This window comes from Drosophila mauritiana, chromosome 2L (assembly GCF_004382145.1).
Source record: "Drosophila mauritiana strain mau12 chromosome 2L, ASM438214v1, whole genome shotgun sequence".
In the NCBI taxonomy this organism is placed as follows: domain Eukaryota; kingdom Metazoa; phylum Arthropoda; class Insecta; order Diptera; family Drosophilidae; genus Drosophila; species Drosophila mauritiana.
In genome coordinates, this window is record NC_046667.1 from 9,644,544 (window position 1) to 9,670,807 (window position 26,264).

The window sequence follows — 26,264 nt, forward strand, 5'->3', positions numbered from 1 at the left end:
GGTGTGCACTCTGCACACATGTTGTGTGTTGGTTGGTTAAAGGGAAAACATCATATGTTATTTTAATAATTTAAAATAAAAACTGTATGATATATCCGAAAGCTTGCGAAACAAATAATTACCTGATTTTTACTTTAAATTGTTTTGAAATATTTTTGTCCAAGTGCCTATGCCGCAGCTGCAAGATGTTAAGCTCTTTCGCTCAGACTTCACCCACCCAAAAAATGATATAAAAAACACTCCGAACCAACTATAAAGTATGCGCTTTATTCGCTCGAAACCTGTTGTCTCGTTTACTGTGACAACTTCGGCATTCGGGCGAAACAACAACTGCTACAACAATTATGGCCTTTTGTCGACATTTAGACTTAATTTAAATGCAGGACTAAGGCACAGAACTGAAACCGAAATGAAAACAGGTAACAAAAGCCGCTCGACGTAACGTAGCGTAACGTAATGGCTGACAACAAAACCAGCGACAGCACGAAATGTATATAATTTATGTGAATTTTATTTGTTGTTGCCGCTGTTCCCGGGCACTCATACGCACGCATACATACAGAAAAGTTGCTCATTTCGGCGTTTAAGTTTGGGACAAGGGCACGAGCTACATCCAATTGAGTTTCAGTTAGCCCGGGATAAGAACGCACACAAACAGATATGTACATGTACACGAAAGCTGGCTAACCCACACACACACACATCTACATACATACACCACATGCCGCTCAACCCAATTCGGTGTCGAGAAAAAAGTCAAACTGAAAGCTAAAATCGCAAGTGTCTTAGGCAGTTGTTGTTCTTGTTTAGCTTTAACATGGTGGATGGCGTCCACCGGAAGTTGGGGGCACGGATGTCGGAGGTTAGTCTGCGTTTGGCAGCCAGGCAGCCATTTGCCAAGAAATGATTTTCAAAAATGCGGCACCCAAGTTGCGAGAGGGTTGTTCAAGCAAATTAGCTTTCAATTAAAGACCATGTACAAGGCACCAATTTACTTATCTTAATTTGCCAATCAATCAACTTTCTAACCGCGGGCGAACTTTCCCCAATTCTGACTTTCCCAAGTCCACTTTTGAGTAATTCATTTAGTTGCAAGATATATTTAAAAGTAGCTTTTAGCCACAACTTCTGAGAGATTAGCTGAATTAATTGATGTGTTCACTTCGCTTTAAGATTCTAATTTATATTAAAGCATTTATGTTGAGTAAACAAAGCAGAACCACACTCAGATGAACAATTTGTACTCACGCAGTAGATTAGTCAACTTGTTTGCAAGTTAAGTTTCGAAATTCACTTCACTTCTATGAACTACTCTACACTTGTTTAAGTTTAAAGCTTTTTGAAACAAGACGATTACGATAACGACGCGATTAAAGGGTTGAACAAGACAAGGCTCATTGCCCCATTGTTTCCGATTCAGGCAAACAAGCCCGTGCGTGCGTTAAATTGATTCTCGACCAGGGGCAAAAACCGAATCCAAGCCAAAAGCCATTCTTAACCCAGCTGTGCTTCCTTGTCCAGCGTTCTTCCCTTTTATGACACGAAACGAGGCGAACTTAAAGCTCATTTCGATAGTGGAGGACCAGGATACACATGTGCGATGTGGGAGTCTGTACTTTGCAGCGGATCATCCCCTTTGTCACGGTTCCGTTTGCCGATTCTCGTGGATAACCCGAGGCTTTTGTCCTGGCCTCCAGTTGGGGCAGAATCCATTGTGTCGAGTGTGTCGCCCTCGATGAATATGAATCTTTCTTTCGCCCGCCTTCGTCTTCATCTTTATAATCAACTAAAAGCCAAATAATCAAAAAGTCAACACAATACCCAAAAAGAATCCCCTGGCAAAGGGGTTAAGCACATTGTTTGTGAGTCGGTGAGTCTGGGGGATTTTCTCGAAACGTATCCATGATTGAAAGTTCTGGAAACCTCTCAAGATATTTCATATTCCTAACCATTGTCTTTAAAAAACAACTATGAATTACATCCGGCTTGGCTGATTAAAGTTTTCCATAATAAATATCAAAACAAAAGATATGAATATGAATTCACAAATTTACTTTGATATTGATTATCATGATTGCTTAGAAATCAAATTGAAATTTAATATCTTATGATATGAATTCAAACGTTCCTTTGCTTCTGATAATAATGATTATTAAGAGATCAAATTGAAATTTAACACGGCTATCAACGCATTCATAATGACTAATCATCGATAAGGGGAATCCCCATAAAAACTCTATGATTCAGCTCCTTTCAACCCACCGAAGTAGTACAAGAAACGATTATCTGCGGACTGACAGGATCATGAAGCTTGTCGCTTGTCACTTGGCAGGCGTTGGCTATAAAAATCAATGAACGCTCGCTTTTTGCCCCCAAATAGTTGGCAGCTGACAACGGAACACAGCGAAAAAAAAGAATAAATATATATATATATGCATGTACGTGTGTATAAATAAAACGGTGGCAAGATGTGAAGAATTTTTTAAAGCATTCTTGCGACCTTAGTGCCCTGCCTTTTTAGGCCATGTGTGTGTCTCAAGCGGACTGCTTGCCTGTTAGTGTGTGTGTGTGTTTTGTAGTAAACTTATAAAAATATCTAAATACAATAAGGCAGCGGGTGGCAAAGGGGGCGTGGCAGGCGGGCAGGCTTTCCACACAACACGTTGCCTACTTTTTGACATTTTCAACATGTGTCCAACGCCTCTTCGCCAACATGCCTCGCCATTCTTGTTTGTGTGGGTCGCTTTTTGTTTGCTGCTTTTTAGCGTTGACGTTTGCGTTGATTTTTGACAGCTGCCTTCACACACAGTCGCAGGAAGGCACACACACACACACACACACACTGGCGCAGGGAAAAACAATAACAAAAACTTGTTACCAAAGTTAAGGCAGATTGCTTCTGCCTCATTCCTTCCTGTTCGCCCACTTTCTCTATCCGTCTCCGCTCAGTTATTGTTAGATGTGCATACTTTTTGCCCATATCTCTAAGGTTTATGTCAAGGTTCCCTTTTTATTACTTTCACATATAGAGGAGCGTGCGTGGGGACTCTTTTTAGAGCTCATACCTGCGACCTGCTTCTTTTTTTTTACTTCCCTTCCGCCTTGTGCCGCAAATTGCAGTTTAAAGTTGACAGCGAAAGGATATGAGCACTTACCTGTAAGTAAAGGAAAGGTAAAACGAAAGCTGATTAAATACAAGGGCAAGTGAACTCTACTTTTGAGTGCATGTGTATGGGTATGTGAGAGTGAGTGTGTGTGTTCGGGTAATACAGTTAACATTTATGGGGCAATATCGCAGTGTGAATGGGCGAATGGAATGGCAGATAAAGAGACAGCGGCACAGAGGAGTCTACCAGATGGTTCACTTCCCAAATGGTAAATGCTCGATTATCCGGCAGAGAGCTCGGAAATCGGACATGGAGAATATGCTCATGCAATTGTCTGGAAAATAGCTTTGCATCGAAGTTGGTAGGGCTTTACTCCTTTGCGAAAGGCAATATCTCTTAATTAAATTAGAAAAATAGCTTCAACAATCATAACTGTGTGTGAGTTTCAAAATTCAATTATTTGGTTACTTTAAAGGTGAAGGTGAAATGTTAAACTTTCGCTTACATCTGAAATGTAATTATAAAAATTCTCAGTTTTGCATTTTCAATTTATTGACTATTTTTATAAAGTTCCATTCAAAGTTTAAATATTATAAACTAATTAATTATTCCGTTTTTTATAACATAATTATTAAAATGTCTGAACCTCAAGGCTTTTTCAAAAATTGACTATTTTGGCAAAATAAATCCAACAAAATTATTTATTTATTGACTAATTTGGACGACGTTCCTTTCAATAATCGAAACATTATACGCTCGAATAAACGGCGTTCGATTCGATTACTTAGTTATTCAGTTTAAAAACGAAGCAGCACATCAGTGATTCCATTATTTATAAAACCTTTCAAATTATTGCCAATCGAGAGCTTGCCACACTTGGACTATCACATTACTTTGCATACCAAATTCCATTTGTCAACTGTTCGACTCTCAGTTGCTGGCCCCTTTACTGTGCAGTTGCAATCAATTAAATGGTAGCTATTTTAAGCCTGGTCAACAGAAGAATTGAAATTATATTCGATTTTCGGGGCAATCAAAGCACAATATGCAAATAAACTGAGCATATTTTTGAGGCGTCATTTAAATGCGTTTCACAATTGCTCTCTGTTTGTGCTGGCAAATTGGAAATACAAAAGCCACAGAGCATAGATTCGGATATGGGTATCTGTACCTGTATCTGTGTTAGTTTGCCAGTGCATAGATACACACGCATACATAGATAGACCCGTAGAAAATGGAGCATGGAAAAACATTTAACGCTTGACTTAAATGCCGAACTGAGACCAAACGAAATACAATAAAATGCGAAAATTCGACGCTTTCAAACGGCAATACAACAAGTCAAATATTGGTACTAGATGAGGGGTGGGACGAAGCGAGGGACGTGAGGCCAGGGGGCGTGGCATTGTAAGCACACCCACATATATACATATATATGTATGTATATACCTTCGCACAAAGACCCCGAAAGCAAAGAGACCTACAGAAAACGACAGCCAAAACCCGAAAACTCCGAAAAAAGTGCACGCGCCGAACAACAAAACAAACAATTTGGCCCAAAAACTTGGCAAAAGCAATTGCAATTGCAAGATGGGGATTTGGGATTGGGTTTGGTTTTGGGGATGGAAAAGGAAATGGGGGACTGGGATTGAGTGGTGCATGGCACCACAACAAAGTTGTTGACAATGGCAAACACGTTAACCAAAAACTTTGGCACAAAGATAAACGCAAATAAATTTGGCAACTTGTTCTCGTTTGACTCACAGTTTGTCTTGCTGTGGGTGCCTTAAGTTTTCGGATGCAAAGACTGCTGAAAATGCATTACAAAGCAAGGAGAACTTAACTGGCCCGCATGATCGTTGGCTGGGCAAATACAAGCCCGCATTCAAATCACATAAATATTGTAAATTCCTTGGACTTTGATCGGCTATCGGCCATAAGCGATTTTCACGGTTTCAACCGAGAAGCCGAGGGGAAATGAATAAATGGGTAGAAATCCGGATAAAGGAACCACAAATTGACATGCATTGAGCAGGACACTACACCACCCAAAAGTCCACCCAATCCTGCCAACCAGGAACTTTATCGGCGTTCAGTTTTGTGTGCATGTGTGTGTGTCGAGGAAAAAATATATATATCTCTTGTGTATCTTGTATCTTTCAATCCCTGTTTGCTGTGCCCGTTCCCGTGTATCTGTGTATCTGTATTTGTCCGACTGCTCGGCAATGTATCTTGCGAGTTGAGCAGAGATTTGCGACGCATGACACTCATAAGTAAAATGCCTTTGGACCGACTACGTGAATCGGAGCCACGAGCAGGACAGGAGCAGGGCAGGACCAAGGAGAAATCAAACCGAATGTATCCCAGAGCTTACGGCCGGACAGCAGGCGTAAAACGAGCCGTACAAAGTGGCCAGGAAAATGACACTGAGCGCAAATGGCACTGAAAATAAAATGGCCTTGAATCAAGCAAACGATCAAATATCTAGACCCAATTAATGTTTAAATCTGACATGTGCGTATAAATATCTTGATTCCATTTACAATTTTATGTTGTAAAATAATACATTTTAAAACTAGTAAATAAATTGTTAAATATTCCGTGAACATCACAATGCGAGGATTCAATTACAATTAAGTATTGTATTTGCAACTTTTTTGCACATGTTTTTATATACGAATTAATTAGACTCTTTTCCTTGTTAACCGTTGTTGTCAGTGTACTGGAGCATAAATCGTTTTGCCGTTGACCATGTTCCTAGTTCCCCCACTCAGCATGTCCATTTCTGTATCTTAGCTCCGAAAACGGCAGCCACAACCGTTTTTCTAACATCTAACAAGTTGTCGATGGATTTTTTTTCTGATGAGACGTCTCAAAAGGACCAGCAAAAACTAAGCAATAACGAACTAAGCAAGCACAACATCAAGTGCGGCAATGGATGCTGAATGGAAAATGTGATGGAAAGGATAAAGTTTCTAAAAACCTTTTAAAAAAAATAAAATAAAAAGCACATCACATGGTAATATGATTTGATAAATAGCAGCATTAAGTAATCAAAGATTTCGAAGTAGTTTTATAAAGAAAAAAGCAATCAGCTGTCATCAATACATAAGTAAGTATTTCAAATACTCTTGTGTAGCTTGAGTTTAAACACATAATCAGGCCCTCCAAATTGTTGCTCCAGTTTGGGCATCTTCAGAAGCATATTGGCCACACTTGTTATTGACAGCTTTGTTGCCTCGACTTCGTTGTCCGCATTGTCCATCGATGGTCCAAAACTACAAGGAATAGCCAAGAGCTGTCGCAACAGTCCGGCAGTTAGTCACCCGTCTACAAAGGACCACACAACAAGGATGAAAGTGGAGGGCAGGGAAAACTCATGAGTGACAGGGCAATCGCTAAATCGTTGCAAAAAGAGGAAAAATCTCCGAGGAAACGTTAAAGGATATTACGGCGCTAGTTAGGTTCAGATGCCAATAAGGCAAGTTTTCGGTCATTTTTATTGGCTGCGAAGGCTGTCAGAAAATGCTGAAGCCCATTGCCCGCAATATTCAACCCATTCGATCGGGCCACATATGCGTATACGTAATGCGGAGCGGAGCGCGCGCGGAGGAAATGAAAAATGTAATTAAAAAAGTTTTTTCGGCCAAGTCTTTTGTCATGAGCTAAGGGGTTTTATTTCGGGTAACGAGAAGGGCAAAATGGCATGGCTGTATTTCAGTGGCAAGTGAGCAAGCCTAAGTTGCAAGCCAGCAATTTGCAGGGGAGCTTCATTCGGAGGCAGAGTGGCGCCCTTTAAATGCACGATGAGTGTCATTCAGTTGGTTGGGCATGTTGCAAGCTTTTTAGTTCCCCACACAGACACACACTCACACAAATACAAACACATGCACACGGTGAGAGCGATTCATGTGCATGTAAAAAGTGCTCATTAAAACATATCAACAAGCTTTATGACTGCTCTACCTCGTACCCTTTTTTCGGTCCCCTTCAGCTCATGTCGCCGTCATCGGCACCACCGACAGCAGTTAAATTCATTCATAAACTACGTGACAAAACGAACGGAAATGTAGGAGCGGAAATTGCCAACAAACACACACACGCACACAAACAGAGGGGCCTTAACGCCTACCCACACACACACACACCTACAAGTATGCAGCTAGACATTGAGACTCTGACAGGGGGCGGAGTGGGCGCGGGCTGGGCCAAGTTGGGCGAAAAGTATTTTACCACACGCCGCCGCAGTGTTTCCCTGGTATATGCAACTATTATCAAAGGAATTACACAGGAAAATACCCTGTCCTTAAAGTCCATTAAGTGAAGGGGTCTTTAAAAAGTTTCAAGGCATCAGAAATTTCATTATTAATAGTATATGTATATTATTAAAAATTTAGAAAATAATAATTTAAAAAGATATATTATAAAATAAAAAGATAGAAGCATTTGTAATGCAAATATTAACTTCAATTAGTAAGGCATTATTTAGTAAGCATAAAAATAAATTTAAATTAATATTTGTTTTTTCATAGAGTATTCTTGATTCGATCTTAGCACATTCCGCAATTGTACCCAGTTTTTTATTTCCACTTTGTATGCTGTCGAATCCAGTTTTCATGGGAGCTGCGAAAACGTCGAATTGCTGTTCCGCCTTCCACTTTCCTCCCACTACCACCCACTCTCTCTCTTGCAAACAGAAGACCCCCTTTTGCCGTTTTTCCAGCACCATCACCAATCATATTACATTTGCAATATTTTCCTTCACTTTCGCTCGAAGTAAGTCATCAGCTTGTGTGACGGATGCGCGGGAGGTGGTAAAACTATCTTATAGGCAGGCGAAATCTCATAATATTGATGGTATTTCACCGGTGGGCATAAGGACACAAAAAACTAAAAGGGAAAACCCCAACCAGGTGGGCGTAGCACAGAACAAGCGTTTTTCTCTCTGTCCTGATTATAATTGAAATGGAATAGTGGAGGGTATAATTTTGTTTGTGCCTCGGCTTTTGACGACAAACAGTTGTGCGAACCTTTGCACGGAAACCCCGCCAAGAATATCAGTAAATAAAAATGCAATTTTCCAGAGCTCGCTTGAGCTCGTCTGAGTCCTTCAAAGAACTAATTTTCCCAGCCATTAAATTCACGTTCTCTCTCTTCAACATTTTTTGCACACTCCGACGCTCGCTCCTTTTAACCGACTTAAAAAGAGCTTTTAGTTGTAAGCTAACAAACTAACGGTAAGCGCAGTTGCAACGGCAGCTGTAACTGTAAAAGTGAATGTAACTGTCATTGGCCCGGCTGAAGGACACTGAAAGGATAAGGAGCGAGAGCGCAAGAGTGCAACAGATAGACACACTTAAAATAGCAAACAACCCAATGGGGCAGGCTCTTTTAGTTGACCCAATTCGACCTTGACCCATTTTCCCACCCTTGCCATTCATTCGACCACCGGGGGGTTGAACTACTATAATTAAATGTTAATTAGCAGAACCCCGCCACTTTTTGTTCAGCTCGCAGCCATTCGAAGTCCCTCCACTTGTCCGAATCCCCTCAAGCTTTGCGTTTCCATTCCATTCGATTCGATTCCGCAGGCCCATTCATCTCATCGTAGATTACAATCAATTCCAATCTGTCAATATCGCTTCACCTGCCCCACGTTTGTTCCACACGCACAGCATACAGACACAGTGCACCACCCACAGGCACCCACTCTTGGCCAAATCCTGCGGTCCACACCCACACCCATCCTTGGACATTGGAGGTTTCTCCGATCCGGGACGATAAATGTCAAAGTCAATGCGGTTAGGGCGGAATATTCTCATCGTTTCCAACTACTTTTTCAGCGTTCAGTCAAGGTCCCATCGCCATGGTAACGTACAGTGGAACATCAATTTGTTGAACTAGAGCATATATTATGGTTTGCTATTTTAAATACTTTATATATTATTATTAATCGTGGGTAATTTGTATAGTGGATTGAATATCCTCTTCCTTATTCATTTGTCTTGGGATTTTTAGAAAAAAATTTCCTAAAATCTATATATTGCGTACAGTTGATCATACCGATGCTCGACTGTATGCAAATTATTCAAATGGGTCAACTCTATTTGTCTCACTTTGGCCGCCACCTGTCCCCATTTCTTCCCAATTACCGACCTCAGCTTTTTTCGTTAAATAATCGAAACGATAAATTGTACACACAATAAAATGCTTGCAATTCAATAAAGTTCACAATTTTACAGGACACCACACATTCGGGGCGTGGCATTGACATGCCATACGAGGCATGTAGCATGTAGCACATAGCTTGTAACTGTAACTTGTTGCTATTCCCCGCCAGAGCGAGACAGGGCACGAGTGGGACATGCATAAACATGATTTTATGTGCACACAACACGACAATAAAAATCACGCATGAATTTCATGGATCCCCAAACTCACAGTCCCTTCGCCTAACCCCCTCCACGTGTCACTTGCATAAACAACTAGGAATAGAGAAAGCGGAGAAAGGCCGAGGGCGAGGTAGAGATAGAGAGAGAGAGGGAGCGAGGAGTCGAATAAAAAGGTCGTCGTGAGAGTACAAAAAACCTCAACACGAGTAAAACAAAACGTAATTACAACAAGGACTTTTCAACAGCAGCATTTTGCACATTGCAACAGCTTTGTTTAGTGAAAGAGAGAGAGGAGAAGGTGAAAACAACAATGCCACGTACGTGAAATGCAACAATGTGCCACGCACGTATGTGTGCGTGCGTGTGAGAGTGAAAGTGAAGGTTAGTCACACTGGAAGAAACTGGGGACATTCTAATGCACATAACAGTTCCATTTATAAATATGGGTTTTTTTTTTTAATATAACAGTATTATGAAAAGAAGCTGTGCTTTTTATATTTTAAATGTATTTTTAGAGATTATGATCGATAAATATTCTTGAATTCTTTAGTCTGTTATTTTGCATTAACATATGCATGTGTTTTTTTAAATTAAAATACTCCTTGTGTTTCCTCGATGGATATCCCATACATTTTGCTTTTGTGTTGCGAAAAACTCGGGCTTAGCCGGACCAAAACCGAAAGGAACGAGAAGAGCAGCCCGTTGGGGGGCAGGGAACACTGGATAGTGAATTGTGGGCGGTGGGTGGTGGTGGGATTAAGGACGGTCTACACTTGAGCTTTATTGCATACATTAAGGGGCCAAGGTGCGCCGCAGAGCAACACATGCATGCAGCGCGTGTTGAAATGCGTGCGTGGGTGAGTTTCTGTGTGAACTGACTGTTCCAACGTCTATTTTCCTAATGGACAATGTCGCTATCTATTGCCACGAAGAAGTACACAAAGGCAGCGGAGACCCACATATCTCAGTGGAAAACTATAAATCAAGCCACAAATCCAGACAGCGGGCGCAGGAATAGTGCAAAACATATATGTTCCATATATATATCTTCCAGCCTTATAGGAAGACTGATGGCCAAAGTCAGGAGCAGGCAGCTCGTTTGTTAAGATGTGACACAGTTTGGAAAAAGAAGTGCGATAAAATAAACGTTGGAGTGCACAAGCAATTAAAAAATAAGCTATCTGAAACAAATACAAATTAAATGGATAAATATTAAGTACATATAAAGTCCTTTTTGAGTCCTGGTTAATTGATATAGATATGTTATATAGATAGATATCTCTAGATCTGATGGAGGGGATATCTGCCTCAAAAGTGACTCCTATCTGCATATTCTAAAATATGTACTGATCAGCTGGTGCCCGATATCACTTACTGCCTTGGTGGCCCTTTTATTTCGGCGATGAGTGAAGGAGAGAACCCATCCTGAATCCTTGCAGGCTCCCTTATGAATGCCAAGTAGGCGTCATGGCGGAGGAACAATGCAACCTGGGAGTGGGCACATTCTGGGGGGGGGGAGGGGCTCATTGTTCGGCACTTAGTCAGGACGATGTCGGCAGCAGAGGCTCCTGCTGCTGCTCCTGCATCTGCGCTGCCACGTCAATGTCGATTAGATGATGCTCCTATAAGCTGCCGGCAATCCCCGCCTGACTAACGAGCGGCTGATGCGACAAGCGCCATTTGGCTTTTAGCTGGGGCGGAAGGGCGAAGGATGAAGTGCGGCGGGGCTGCTAACTGCTGGATGCACCTGCAATAACAACCTGAGGACACGGCCAGCGATGAGATGGCGTCGACATCCTTGACATGCTTGCGGGATGCCATGACAATTGTGCCACGAATCTCGACCTTTATCGTTGTCTACTATGTGCCCCGCACCCGTCACAATACCCAAAATTTTCCCAATTTATGCACAGCGAAAAACTGGCTCTAGTTCAAAAGGCTTGGCTAAAAATGGAATTTGCAAATAGAATCTTTTATGAATAATCGGAGCCAGATAAAACTGGCGACGATTTTCGCACAGTGCATTTGTGTCTCTCCTAATTAAAAGACCACCGTTTTGATCTCAATAGTTCCTCCGTGCCGCAACACAGTTAAGCACTTTATGGCATCGGCTTGCATCTGTTGACAGGCGTGTGTGTGTGTGAGAATGGGAAATGGATTTTGGGCGCACTTCCTGCGCCTTTCTATCACGCCTCCACTTACTGCAGACAGGACTCGCATCAAAAATTCAACTGTCTGTCAATTATGGGTTAAAAAAGAAAATACACACTTGATGCTGTCTGCCAACGAGGACACACCGATACATATGGATATTTTCACATATACGGTCAGGATAATTGGTACATGTGTATATGTAAAGAGATAAATCTATTGAATGAAACTGGCTGTGACTTGGACTTTGAGTGAAAGAGCCAGGCACCCACGCAATCGCTTTCCCTTTCGCTCTCTCTCAGTCCGTCTCTCTCTCTCGGGAGTTTTCCGCTCTCGCATTTTCCAGGAATTGAGTGGAAAAAGAAACGGGAACAAACATGCGCATCCCCGAATATCCTTGAAATTGCGAGTCTCGATTCCAGATTTTAATTCATTATGCTCGGGAATAACTCAACTCAATGCCAGCTTAGGTGGGCAAAAGGGAGGAGTCCAGCGAAAAGGGATTTTTGGACGAGCAGCAGCAGGACCCACCTGGCTGTCCCACCCACTACGCCCGCCCACACCCATGGAAACCTCAGCTCACGTTGCTAATGTCACCATGGAGACAACGGCTGCTGAAAACTGGGTGTCCTGGGGATCCTGGGCGCCCTAGCGTAGGCTATGCAAATATCTCGACGAACAACAAAGTAAAATTCGCTCTGGGCCAGCCAACTTCCATACCGCCCCCCGCCAATGGCCCCTTCGCACACAAACCATGAAAATTTGCATGTTTTTCTTTCTGTTCTGTCTGTTTTCCCGACAGACTTTTGCCGCTCCTGCCGGCGGGTTGGCAACTAGAGAAGCCCGCCCAGCCAAGTCAGTCAATTGGGCCCCACGTTCCCTACTCCCTGACCCCCTGACCCCTGACTCCCATATATATTCACATTCACTTTCATTTTGGCCGCCGTTTCGCCCCTGTCGCCCCAGAGGCGCACGCAGGGGTGCATTTTGGGGCTTCAGCTTCCGCTGAAGGATGTGTTGGCTCGGTATTTGGAAAAATGCATATTCCTGGGCACGGAAACCATTATTGCGTTCAGCCATGTTTTGTTTTTGAATAATTTCTGCCGTAGCCTAAGAACAAGCCCTTAACTAAAAGAAGTAGGTGACATAAGTGACATAAAATCATTTCTAGCTGTCAAAAATTTGGCAGATCACTGATTCGCGAATTTGAGGTTAAGGTATTGAGGTTAGGTATTTGATTATACCTTTAAAGCCCCCTTTGTGACAAACTTACGCCTACGCCACTGTTTTGCATACATTACGCTGTTCGCGGGGGCGTGAAATAATAGGTGGACGGGGGGGGGGGGGGGGTTGGGATTGGGAGCTGGGCTTTCGAACGTCGAGCCTTCGGGTGGCCTGTTTGTAATTCGCTTTGCAGTCGCCATGGGCACAATTATTTTTTACCTTTTATGGGGCATCGTGCGAACGGCGGCGCCCCATCAAAACGCCCAGACTTTCTCTTTTGTCGTTTTTTCTTCGTCTTTTTTTTTGCATCGTTTAAACGCTTTTAGTGGAGGAAAGTATTGGAGCAGCGAGGCATTCAAGTGTCTGGCAAACAGCCGCGGAAAACTCTCGCCAGCGATTTTAATTTCGCCACCGCTGCTCTGCGGCAAGGAGATACACCAAAAGATACTTTAGTTGCCCCTCAGCGGATTGCGAACTATTTCCGGAATCATTCCCATCAGCATTACGCTTGCCTTTTCGGCTCAAAACAGCTAGTTTGACGTAATCCGATTATTGCCAAATTAGTTGATTCATTTTGTAGCTTGACTATATTTATGAGGTATTAAATAAGTCCACACTTTGTGCGCACCATTGAAAAACTATTAAATGAGGTTCTGAAATGAACCCATAAATAGACAAACAAGCAGTTTATCTGCAAATAAGAAGTATGCCAAATTTATGGCCAGTTGTTAAAAAAAATCAATGTCTTATTTTGAGAGCTTTCAAAAAAGGCAGTTAAAAATGTTCCAAGAGTAGTGTGTATGCTAATAAAAGTTTGCGAATAAAAATACAAATAAAAAAAATAAAATAATGCCTATTCCAAAGTTTAAAATCGGAAAAAAAGTGCGCCTGTATAAGTGATTCGAAAACATATCAGCAGCTGATTGAAATTAAGTAAGGAATTTCCCCGTTATCACAAAGTCGTTGGAAGCCAATACACGGTCGTAAAGGGAATGGAATGGAAATTCCTGCGTGGAATTGCCAGCGGAGTTATGCTAAGGTGCGTCCTCATCCTGTCCTTCTGCCTTCCGGCCGTTCGTCCTTTTTGAGTCCTCTCCAGCTACTTGTTTCCTTTTTATGACATTTTTAAGTAAGTCGCCGCGCGCAGCTTGCAAGTCTCGAGCTTCAAATCTGGAAAAAAAAAGCCCCTCCCCCTCGCCATTTCATCTTCCTGTTTTCCCAGCATCAACTTCCCATGAGTTTGTACTTCTTTTTTTACTTGCCTTTTTGTTTTTGTAATTGAATGCGCTAAGTTACAGCGAATTTATGCTTATCAAGTTTTGTTTCTGCTCAGCTCTGCTCAGCTTCGATCCCCTGCCACCGATATTATCTACCCTCCGGTTTTCCGGGTGGCCCACGAGTGCTGTTTACGGTTATTTAGGCGCAGGCACTAAGTTCCCTGCCTGCTCTCGTATTTTTTTACGATTCCAAGGGGCTGGAGGGGCGGAGATGCCGGGATTGGCGGTATAAAAAATACTTATTTGCAAACTTTTGTGGCGGCACCGCTGACTCATTCAAGGATGACAATGAGGAGCAACCGGATCCGGGAGTGGGCGGAGCTGTTGCCTACAGGTGCCCCACGGGTGGGCGGGGATTTGTGCCAGACCCACCCACCACAGCGATTTGGTCGTGAGTCACGAGTGCACTGCGCGAAACATCTAGACATTTAGCTATATAGTATATAGATACAGTATAAAGATAGCCCTTTGCCATATATGAAATATCTACGAGTCCACCTCTAATCCACCAGAAGGAAGCCATAAGCGGAGCAAGGTTAGTCCATCGATGGCGCCACGGAAGTGCAGAGCGCGTAACTGAAACTTGTTTTCCTTGCACTGCAACTTGCATCGCCTTTGTCCTGCCTAACAGATACCACAGATACAAATACATATACGGTTGCAGATACAGATACACATACTGTTTGAGTTATAGATACAGCTACAACCTTGAAAGTTTTATCCTGCGCGCGGTGAGCGGGTAACAATTGAAACCGGAAGCCCTAACCAGAACCAAAGTCACAGTCAGATTCAGATTCAGATTCAAATTCAAATTCAGAGTCACAGAAGGGGAAGTCTGGTTTCGAGTCTGAGTTATCCGATTTACCTGGCAGAACGAAACTGAACTGAAGAGTAGGGAACAGCTGGTGGCAAGTTTGTAAGTTGGCTTAGGAGAATGCCAATGGAAGATGAAAGAAGTTTGCTCATTGCCAGAACTTCTGCGGCAGTTCTCAGGATATTAACAGGGATATTAACAAAGACATTGTGGCCGACTAATGCCACAGTCTCACAAAACCATGAAGAAGGGAGTGAAATGGGCGCAAAGCCTGAGCAATTTCAAGCTGAAATTGCTCGTCCAAGCTTTGCCACGCAAATCCTACAGAAATTTATTTCATTTAAATGTACGAAAATGCGTAAATGTCTTAAAATAAAATATATGACCGGCCATATATATGGCCAGGAACGGCTGACAGTGTCAAGGTGCTGGTCCTGGACTCGAATTTCCGCACAATTTATGCGTTTGCCAACTGGCAGCCGAAAAGCAACGAAAGCAATAAGGCTGAAATGCTGAAAAATTGCGTATTTCGGTCCCGTTGTTCGTCGCTCGGCAATTTTCAACTGCTGATTTTCCAATCAGTGCACACTCTGGATATCAGCTTATTGAAAATATTTGTCTTTGGCCGAACAATCTCCCCACCCCAATCCCCGAACAGCGAACTGTAAACTGCCGTCTTCATTAGTCTCTGTCGGAGTATCTCAAACGAAATCGGGAATGTGGGCTGATGGGAGTTGGGTGGGTGGACAAATAAAGCACAGATATCGCAAAAGTCAAAGATGTTTTCCCACGCCCCCCAACATCCCCGGCGATGCTTAAGTAATAACTTTTCGGCGCAAAGAAGACAATGGTCCTTCAAAAGGATACCGAACACAAGAGTGCGGAAAATGGAAGAGGTTGCCGGAGGTCGGTGGCGAGTTTCATCCGTTTTTAATGGCCTGCAACAGGAAGCAATCAAAAGCTGGAATCAACAGAGCTTCATCTATTGTGATGTCTTTTCAATAACACATAATATGATGTTAATTCGAAATATTTTGTATATTTCACATGGGCTTTAAAGAGCTCATGTGGCTGGAAAATTGTTCGTATCGTCAACAAACTAAAAGCCACTCAAGTGTTAAGTCTCTCTAATTGAAGGGAAAATGTTTGCTAATGAACTTTAGCTTCATTTTGACATTAATAACACTACGAATTTAAAAAAGATTTTGAAAATGTTTGAGATTATAATAACACGTTTCAATTAAATTGATAAAATACTTTTTAAATATCTATTCAACTTCAAGTTCAAGCAACCAAACTACCAGAACTGTAGAAGTGCTTTTAGAAACTCGAAAATTTGAAAACCAAGTGCAATAGAAATCGAGTTTCTTGTGATGGGTATTCAAAAATCCTTCAGAACCGGATGTGAACTTAATTCCGTGCATTCAGAACGCAGTGGCAGTGGAGCACTTGAAGCAAACAACGTGAATTAAGTTGAATCGCGACGACCCGAGCCGCACGATGATATTTTTGTCAAAAGGGGCACATGAGACTTCATCGGACCGAGGAGCCAAAAAGACGAAAAAAAAAGCACTAAAACACAGACTTCTCAACTCTCGATGCAACTTAAAAAAAATAAAAAAGAAAAAGAGACAGATATTGTGTATAACGTTTGGGAAGCGGGTGAGGGCTTTGTTTTCCCAGTTCTGCACTCTTTTGGTGTGTATTTTCCAGCGAGTGCTCGAGTGACTCCGGGGAAAAGATGGTGGATTTGAAGTGCGACCTCCTGGGGCTTCTCTGCATGACAATTCTATTTTTTTTTCTACTTGAATATTTGTCTCTTTGCTGCTCCAGCCCCACAACTCCACCCACTGCCCCCGCCACGTCTGATTCTTTGTTTTTACAACTTTTTTTTTCCGTCCCGCTTTTCTGGCAATTGCGGAGCTCAGCGAGCAGTGAAAACTAAAAATATGGCCAAGTTTGGCTCAGGGCGATCTCCATGTGAATTTATGGTCCGCTGCCTGGGAATTTCCCGCATGTACGGCATACACACAGATACAGATACCATACCACATAATAGATAGGACCATGGATGTAGCCGAGTGTTCCTTTGAATAGGAGGTAGGTGGTTGGCTTTTACTTTTACATTCCGCTGCCATTTCTTGGCCTGCTTAAAGCGCCGTGAAAACGCTCGCAAGGAAATTGAAAAATCGGATGCGGAATTGAATAATGTGTCGGATGGGCAAATGGGCGAATGGGCGATTTTGTGTGTCGGGCGCCATTCAGTTGGCAAGGCCACGCAGTGTCACCTTGCCACAAGATTTGTGCGCGGTGCAAGTGGAAGAAGGTCGATGGAGTGGAGTGGCGTGGAGTCGAGTCGAGGAGATTTCGCATTTGAAATTGATAGTGCGACATGAGTGGGATTTGTTCGAGTTTCGCCGCTCTCAGCGAAATGCGAAAAAATCTCGAGCACTTGTTAACGCAAATGTTAGTCTGTGGTAAGGAGAGACGTTCAACAACTGCCAGAGTCAACAGTATAAATGGGGCAATCAGACTTTGAGACCAGGGATAAGTTTTGACCTTTCACATCATAGACTTGTGAGGTTAAATTTTAAATTTATTGTGCCAAAAAATAGTGTTTTATAGTAATCAAATCTAATGGTGAAAAATGCAGATATAGAAAGTTAAAAAGTACGCATTTAATGTCTAAATATTTCAAGGTTTTCTCTTTCTAGATTCCAATTAGGCTAAGGAAATGCTCAAAATGTTTTCTTTACACTGGGTAAGTATCAAAAACTGCAAAGGTTTCCCTTTTTTATAAGACCATTTGCCCCTTAAGCATAAACCAAGTTTAACCGCATGCTTTAATATTTACAATTATTTAATTAGTGCCCACCTAAGCAAACCGGGGCCAAAAAGGGAAAGTTGTTGGCCAAGGTAAATGGCGCTGGAGGACAAACAAAGACGGCACAAGGATTCCAGATGTGATGGGAGCGATGGAGCCCGAGACTGAGCCAGAGCTAGAGCCCGGGTGAACAGTTGTCTTGGAGCACTCACCTTTAATTATCGCCAGAAAGATCAACAGGACAAACAGCGACAGCGACGCTGGCAGCGGGGAGTCCATGTCCTTGGCTTGTTTGTATCGCGTGGCTCTCGGGTTGAATGGCTACCCCGCCCCTGCTACACCTTCTGCTCCTGCTCCTGCTCCTGCTCCGACTGCGGCTCCTGGTCCTCCGCCCGATCCGCCGCCTCCTTTCACAGTGGGCGTTGGTGTGGTTGAGCTGCCTTGAAGTGGTTGGCCGTCCCCGCCTCGTCACCTTGGCTAAATAGTTGGCCAGGGCACCAGCGCCCGGTGCTCCCAACTGGCGATGATTAGCACAATAGACCGAGACAATGCGCCGCCGTGTGGGTCAGAGCTCAACAATGGACGACGATGGTCTCCCAGAAGTCCGTACTCCTTCACCCACACCTTCTCAGTGCAATGCAGCAGCTTTCATGGGACGCTTTAAACTATCTCCAAAGAGACTAGAATCTCTCAATTTGACTCTTTTCTTGTTTTCTTGTTTTTTGTGGAAGCGCCTTTGATTATTATTTTATTCTGGTATTTTGCGAGCAAATATTTGGCACGCGCTTTCCGTCGACTTTCTTCGGATTTTGCTGCGGTTGTGGTTGTGGCTCTGCTTCCTCTTCCACTTTGGTTCCGCGTTGCAGATTTAATTTCCGGTTTTCGCCTGGTCACAGATATTTTTTTTCAGAATTTCGTTTTCCGTCGCTTTTATTTGACTAATTCTCTTTCGCGTGCTCTTCGGTTTTCCCTTTGCGTTTTTCCTTTGAAATAATTTACATAATTTGCACTTTTTCTGGGTCGCTTATATGGTTTTCATTTTCTATTTGAGTTTGTTTTTTTTTTATTTGTTTTATTTGGTTTTTGTTGGATTTTGAGAAACCTTAGGTAGCAGTTGTTGTTTTTGTGGTTGATTTTATTTTTGTTTGTTGATCCTTATATTTTGTAGTACAGCTTAGTATCGTTGTTTCGTTCAGTTGTAAGATGTTAGCTGTAGGATAAAAAAAACATATTTATTTGAAAGAGTTTTACTTAAGTAAGGAGCTTAAATATATACAGTGATATAGAATTTCATTTCTTGTAAATTTCCCCTTGTTTTTGAATGTATAATTAAGCCAATTTCGTTTTCCTTCTCATTATAGTTCGCTTTCATGTGCTGAAGCCAAGTGCTAAGTCCCCTTTCAATTGATGAAGATACCCCTTTTCTCATTTAACGCGATTTGCGTTAACCCCCTTTGGACGTAATCTCTTCTGCCTTTGAGGTTTCCCTATACACACAATCCTGGCTCAGTTAAGTCCTTTGATATCAGATCCCTTGCCACAACTTAGCGAAGCGAACTGCTTACCGCAAAGCAGAGGACCACAAAGGACAAATACCTGAAAATCAGACTGAAACACTGCGAGTACGAAAAAAAAAATGGCTACAAAAAGCTTAGCTAAGTTAATGTTTAATTAAAAAATATACACTGTGGCACTCATTAGGGGTTTTTCTAACCCATTTCCAGTGTGGGAAGAGATGCAGCTGCTCCGTCACCTCGGAGACCTCCGATAACCCGCCAGAAACCACCAAACCACCGAACCACTGAGCCACCCATTGCGAGCCCAGTCATTGATTAGTTTTTGTTTTCGGTCAACAAACTTGAGTAAATTAAAACAATGAATTTGCGTAAAAACGCGAGTCGAACAAAAACAAGAAGGGAGAAACCGAAGCAGAAAAATAACAAAAGCAGGCGATGCGCAAATTAAAACACTGGCTACTGGGTTCCCAGGCGAGCAACGGAAGAGGGCAGAAGTGGGGGGATGTATCGAAGGGCGGGGCTGTTGGGGGCGTGGCAGGGCATTGGGCCGAGAAATGCAGTAATTGAAATACATGCGGCGATGGCGGCATCGTGGCTGCGTGTGGCATGAGCTGCTATGCCGCGATGCCGCAAAACAACGAAAAATAAATAAGAACGTAGAATCACAGCACCACTCTATACCCCTTAGGGTCCTGCTTCATTACATAATTCGTTATGAATATTATAATTAAAATAAATCGATATCTAAAATATTAGAGTGTAAAAGTTGGTAGTGAAATTTAAAAGAGAGTTTTTTGTTGCAAACTTTTAAACAGCTTTTTTCGAAACTGCAGTTACTAAACTGCAAACTATAAAATCTAGAATCTTATTCAGATCATGGAAGTTAAAGTTTACCAAAGATTTGATAGACCCCAAAACGTTTCCTTTCACAAGTTACATATTGCACCAGGAACACAGCACACCCTTGCTATCCTCAACTACTGGGTGCGAATATCGCATTCAGGCGCCGGCCATCAGTGCCGTAGAAAGCCACAATAATTTACACGTGCTCGATGGCCGCAGAGGGAGAAGGTGGCGGTATGGGATGGGATGCTTTAGGAACCGCATCATCTGGGATAAACTAAGTCCCGGGGTTTGGAAGGTTGAACAGGGCATTAATTATGATGGAAAATTAAAATATTCAACTTATTTGATTCCCCCCGCGGAGCTGGGAGTCAAGATGGAGCCCGGCTCCATCCGAAGTAAAAGGAAGTGTTCCAGTGCTCCAGCGCCACCCCGCACGTTCTATGTCTTTGTCTATGGCTGCGTCAGCTGTTTGTGTAATTAGAGGTTTTATGAGTTATGTTCGTGTGCGTGAGTGGGGCAGCGAGAGAGCAGGGTTGAGGTGTATAAATGCTGGGGCGCAGAGGGTCCTTCGTCCTTGTCGCGGTTAATTAATTTCAAGTTTAGTTTCAGCCCGCTCCCACTGGTCGTTTGTGCGCGGTTTTTGGCACAAAGCTGGCAGGTAAAAAGTTTCAAGGTCAATTTAATGCTTCGCCAATGATGAGAGGCAGCCGTCGTGCACAATGAGCCCTGAAATTGAAGGAGTAAGTCCTGCTCGGTAGACCTCCTCCTTCCCCACCCGATTTGCCGATAAAGTTGTTGCAGCCACATAGGCGCGACAAAAAACGAGGTAGAACAGAAAAAAAAATTTGAATCTGGCTTTGGTTGTCGCTCCCTCGTCGACTGGAGCTTTGCACATGTGGTAGCTGCATTTTTTAGCACACTCCACAAGGCCTCAAATTACCTAGTGGCCCCGATGTGTGCCACAAGTGCCTCACTATATCCGCTTTGAGGTTTCAACTTTTTGCGGTCGTTGGTTCATAATTGAACCCTTTGGTGGCCACACGCCACACACACGCACACACACACTGTTCGCGTGGCAGGAGATTGCTGCACAAATTTGCTTTAGCCCGCTGCAAATTATGCTCAAGGGAATCCTCTTAGCGGCTTAGTTGCCAGGGATTAAAACAATGTAAGCCCTAATACACACGTGAAAAATTTAGCCCATTTTCAGTACATATTCTTGGTACATTCAATCTAACACCTATATATATTATTAATAAACCATTGAAGTCACAATAAAAATGGGCTTTTCAACATTCAGATTCTCGCACCAATTCAAGATGTCGATTTGTAGCAATATCTTTGCCATTTTGCTCGGTGTTGCAACTCAAACCTTGATTGAATGCGTAATGTTCGTTCAGCAGGCTAATCAAGCGACTAAGTGCGATTCAAAAGCCAATCAAAGTAAAACTGCATGGAAAATGAGCTTTCAGCATAGAGTTTAGAGTGTTTTCGATTTTAGAACGCTGACTGACAAGTTGACAGAATGACAGACTGACAGACTGACGCACTCAGACGCCTCTGCATGTGCTCTGCGGCCATCCATTCATTCATTCATTCATTCATTCGGTTGCTAACATGGCGATAAGCGTACACATTCAATATGCACGCCCACCAACACCCACTGTGAGCATAACACACACTCACACACACACACACACAAGCGCGCACTCGTATGGACGCTGCAAATATTGCCATTGAGCGTCAAAAGTCATTTCGACAAAATACTGCTTCATACTTTGCTGCGCTGCGTTTCGAGTGAGGTTATTGGCGCCTCTTCTCCCCTTTTGAGAGCGCATTTCGCTGAAGTGGGGTGGGGGGGGTGTAGTCAAGGCTTTTGTTAGCACAAAGCCAAAACAACAAGTGCTATATAATTACAGCAACAACCACAACAACAACATGCACAGCCCAAGCAACAAGGGAAATGCAAAAGGGCATTGAAGAGAAAACTGGCGAACGCAAAGAAGCTTATTTATTGTTTTGGAGCTGCCAAATGGACTCGTGAGTGCTCACGAAGCTGAAACTATAATAAGATTTGTTCCACATCGGATTTATTGGGTTAATTAATGAAAACCGTTGTGACAGAAAAGTCAAGTTTGCATGGTATTTTAGGCAAATTTTGAGGAGGGACAAAAGATTAATGGATGTTGGCTTTGGCAAGCCATGTTCTATCCATAATCTATTCACGGGAATTAAAATATCTTTCTTTCTTTAATTAATGTAGAGAAATAACAAATTTGAAGTTCCCATTATCTCTGAGAACTGTCTGCCTAATGGTAAATCGAATCCGATTCGAAAACGCTTAAAAGGCGGCCTAAATCGTGACCTTTGCACCCGAAAGTAAAGCCACGATCCCATCCCCAGTCGCCTGTGGCCGCTCAACTGGGTCAGACATCGCATCGGTAATGAGACTGCCAATGCTGCCGATGGATATGGTGATGTTAATGGTGATGATGAGCGGATGAACGGATGAGGATGACAACGACTACGAGGAGCAGCGGAATGGAGATGCCGATGATGGAGACGATGATGGGGATGATGTGCAGCTGACATTACAAACAATTTCGCAGCCATTGGCGCAGTTTAATTAAAACGGCGACCAAAAATATTCAACTATAATCTATTGCAGGCAGATAAGGGCGGGCGGAGCGGAGAGCCGAGTTAATTTCATGGCGCAAAAAGGAAATGGCACAGCAAACAAAGGCAAAGACAATGGCCACGGCCAGGAGTCTGCCACGATATGGGATGCGGCCAAGGAGGGCCGAGGGGCCACTGAGACAGAAATTAAATTGGAAATGTTGTACTTCGTGCAGCAGACAGGCTAAAAGGAAATACACCAAAGGCATCCTGCAAATGCAAAACAAAACAAAAAGTGGGCTTCGTACGAGTATGGATGGTCTGTTGGTGTGTCTAGCTAGCGTATCTGTGTGCGTGTGTCTGTGACTGTCTCTCTCTCGCTCTCTCTCTCTATCTATCTGTGCATCTGTGTGGGTAGGGGCCACAACAAGTGGCCAGGACACGGCACGGCAAGCGGAAGCTGTTGCTGCAGGATGCAGGACCCTGTGCCATTATACAAATGGAGGCGGCCTCTTATAAGTTGGAAATTGTCTCAGATTTAACAGGAAGAAAAACGAGGCAAAAATAAGCATCAGCAAAGCGGCAGAGGAAGAGGAAAAGGAAAAAAAGCCATACACGAATACGGGGGCGCATGAATTCTGCCGGAAACGACGGACAAATGCCCTCGAAACGAGTGCCCGTTGAGAGAAATTTAATAAACAATAATTCTGCAAGCAAATCCGCACTTCAAACCATAGTAAATAAAACTGCAGCAAAGCCAAAAGTGTAAATATAAATCCGAATCGCATTGCTAAGTCGCATCTGTATCCAAGTTCTATGCAAACTTGTTCAACTTTAGGTGCATGGCGCACTACTCGTACCATCTTTCAAAGCGACAGACAAGACAATGTGGGAGTGCAACTGCAGAGCTGGAGATCCTGGCAAGCCAAGGGACACCCGGCTATCCAGGAAAAAGGAGCCGCAGCAAAGAAAGGCTCCATAGCAGAGGCAACATTATTTAGGTTTAATCAGCAAAGCAGATTTGCATACGACAGTTTGGCTGCAATGAAATAAACCAACTGGAATTCAAAGGAGCCATCCCAGAGATATCCAGAGCACTGGACTAAAAGCGGAAAATACATCAAACAAATGAGGCGGTGGGTAGTAGTAGTAGTTGTATGGAAAACTATTATAAGCCCTTGACAACTGGGGAAATGGACTTTTCAGCCAAAATGTCACATGGCCAGCAGGTCCTGTTTAAAATCCACGAATTAACAGCATGATTCAAGTCGATGGGGTTCCACTCTGAAATGCGCCGGAAAATGTATTTGCACATAGAAAAACAGCACTGCCATTATAATTTAAGGGTAAAACTCGTGGAATTTTTAATTGATGCTGAGCCAGCGAATTACAATTCGTAATTACCCACCGAAACAAATTTGTTTCATCCACTTATTTTTTTTCCTGGCGGTGCCAATTTTCTGTTCCCGTCGTGAATTAAAATCAAATTAAGCAACTTTTGGCACTGCACTACGACAGAAACACAGAAATACAAAATGTGTACTCTTTTAAGGCAACAAAATGCATCGTGTTCAGCATGCTTGGAAAAAAGTTGTTGACACGAAAAAAAAGAAGTAAAACACACACATTTTTTGGCCAGCAACGTGTGTGGCAGCAATTTAACAAAACGGCTAAAAAGCGCCAGTCAAAATGCAGCTGATGGTAAGAAATTCGACAAAAAACGTGCACTCGCCAGTAATTCTACTTTCCGTTGCACTGAAAATTGCTTTCGGTGATTTTTATTGGATTTTCGTGTGTAATATGAAATTCATAACAAGCAACTGCGAACGGTCAGCATCAGTCCCAAAAGGCACACTAAATTGAAGGAGGACAGACAGTCGACTTCAATTGCATCGGCGACGATTTGCAGTTTTTCATCCGGCTGCCTTGATGCCATTTTAAATTTTCCAGCTAGTTTCATTTTTTTTTTTATTCTTTTCCAGTCCCGACAACGCTGAGCTCGACACTATTTGATTGCCGGCTGACCGAGGCGTCACGCTGACAAGTTGCAAGTTTTTCCATTGCCCTAACTAATCTGGGAAATCGGGGAATATCAGCAGCAAAAAGTCATGCGTATACGTAATATTTGGTATAAAAAATAAACGTTCTATAAAACCAACTACAATGTAGTATTTTTTTAAAAACAGATTTTAATGAAATTGTTATCTTTGAATTTTAATTTGCTGAATTTAAAAATAAAATAAGTTTGCCATTTCATTTTTCGAACAATCAGCTAAATATATTCAAATTGAATATAATTGAAAATTTGCGTATAAATATTTTACACTACCAACTCGCAAATCCCGCTGTCCAATTTAGTACCTTCTTTGAGTAAATGAACTTAATTGAATTTACTTGCCATTTACACCGCTCTTTTTACTCTTCTTAAAATCCCACACTAGCACTTTTTCTTCGACTCTTCCTGCTTCTCGTATCCTAGCAATTATCCTTTATCCACACTTTTTCCTCGCAGGCGAGGAGCCCTATTGGCTCTGAATCAATTCTAAACGGATCAAGTACTTCCCCTTTTTTTTGCCTACATATGTATCTATGAGTATTTGCGAGTTAGCTCAACTAGTGGAAGTTAAATTTCTGCATTTCCTAATTCGTCGAATTTATTGTCCGTTTCGATTCACTTAAAAATTGTATCTCCACATTCCACTTACCCAGCAATTTTGTCGAAATGAAGCTTGAAGTTGCTGCTGCGTTGCTGATGCTGCTGCCGATTTTGCTGCTGCGGTTGTTGTTGGTCTTCTGGTTGATTTTGTTGCTGCTGCTGCTGCTGGAGTTGTTGCGGTTTCTTGCAGTGGTCGTTGTTGCTGCAGCTGCAAAGTATCGGCGACCTTTTGGCTTTTACAAGGGAACAAACACAACAAAATTGTTGATGAATGTTCCATAATTAATATGAAAATTGTATTGAACTCGCTCTTTTCGTTCGCCTTCGAGTGGTGCTTTTGGTTATTTTCTTTTTTATTTAGGCTTATTGTTTAGAGTTATCTAAGTTTACTTGCTTTAGTTGGATGCATTTAGTTAGTGGCATTTAAGTTGGGACAGTTGTTGCAGTGCTGGTTGCATTTGTTATTGTTGATGAGTTGATGGCAGTTGCGAGATTGATGATGGAATTGCTTGATTGCTTGCTGGCCAGACTGATTGAAGTATTGATTCTGGGCTTTTGGATTGGAATTTAGCTGGCATGTTTGCTGCATCGTCTCATTCGCTCAGCAGATGCAACGATACTGATTCGGATACAGATACAGGTGCGGATTCGAATGCGAATGCGGATACGGGTGCGGATGCAGAAACATGGATGCGAGAGTAGAGATTCAGATGAGGTTGGTTTCGATTTACCATAATGCATTAATTAAAGCCACTGCTTTTTTGTTTTAATTTTCCGTTTTTAATAGTTATGAACACATTGTTGCTGTTGTTATTTGTTTTGGCTTTTCCTCGTGCTTTT

The 26,264-nt window shown here is 42.6% G+C and overlaps 1 protein-coding gene across 3 annotated transcripts in view; it reads right to left on the bottom strand.

Annotated features, from left to right (window-relative positions):
• LOC117145456 (acetylcholine receptor subunit alpha-type acr-16) overlaps positions 1 to 18,681 on the bottom strand; it is a 76,468-nt gene extending 57,787 nt beyond the window's left edge. For all 3 annotated transcript variants that reach the window (XM_033311135.1, XM_033311128.1, XM_033311143.1), the window contains exon 1: positions 18,002 to 18,681. In XM_033311135.1, the coding sequence (XP_033167026.1) occupies positions 18,002 to 18,068 (67 nt within the window). In that variant the 5' untranslated portion in view covers positions 18,069 to 18,681. The remainder of the gene's footprint in view (positions 1 to 18,001) is intronic.
• Positions 18,682 to 26,264: the final 7,583 nt, after the last annotated feature.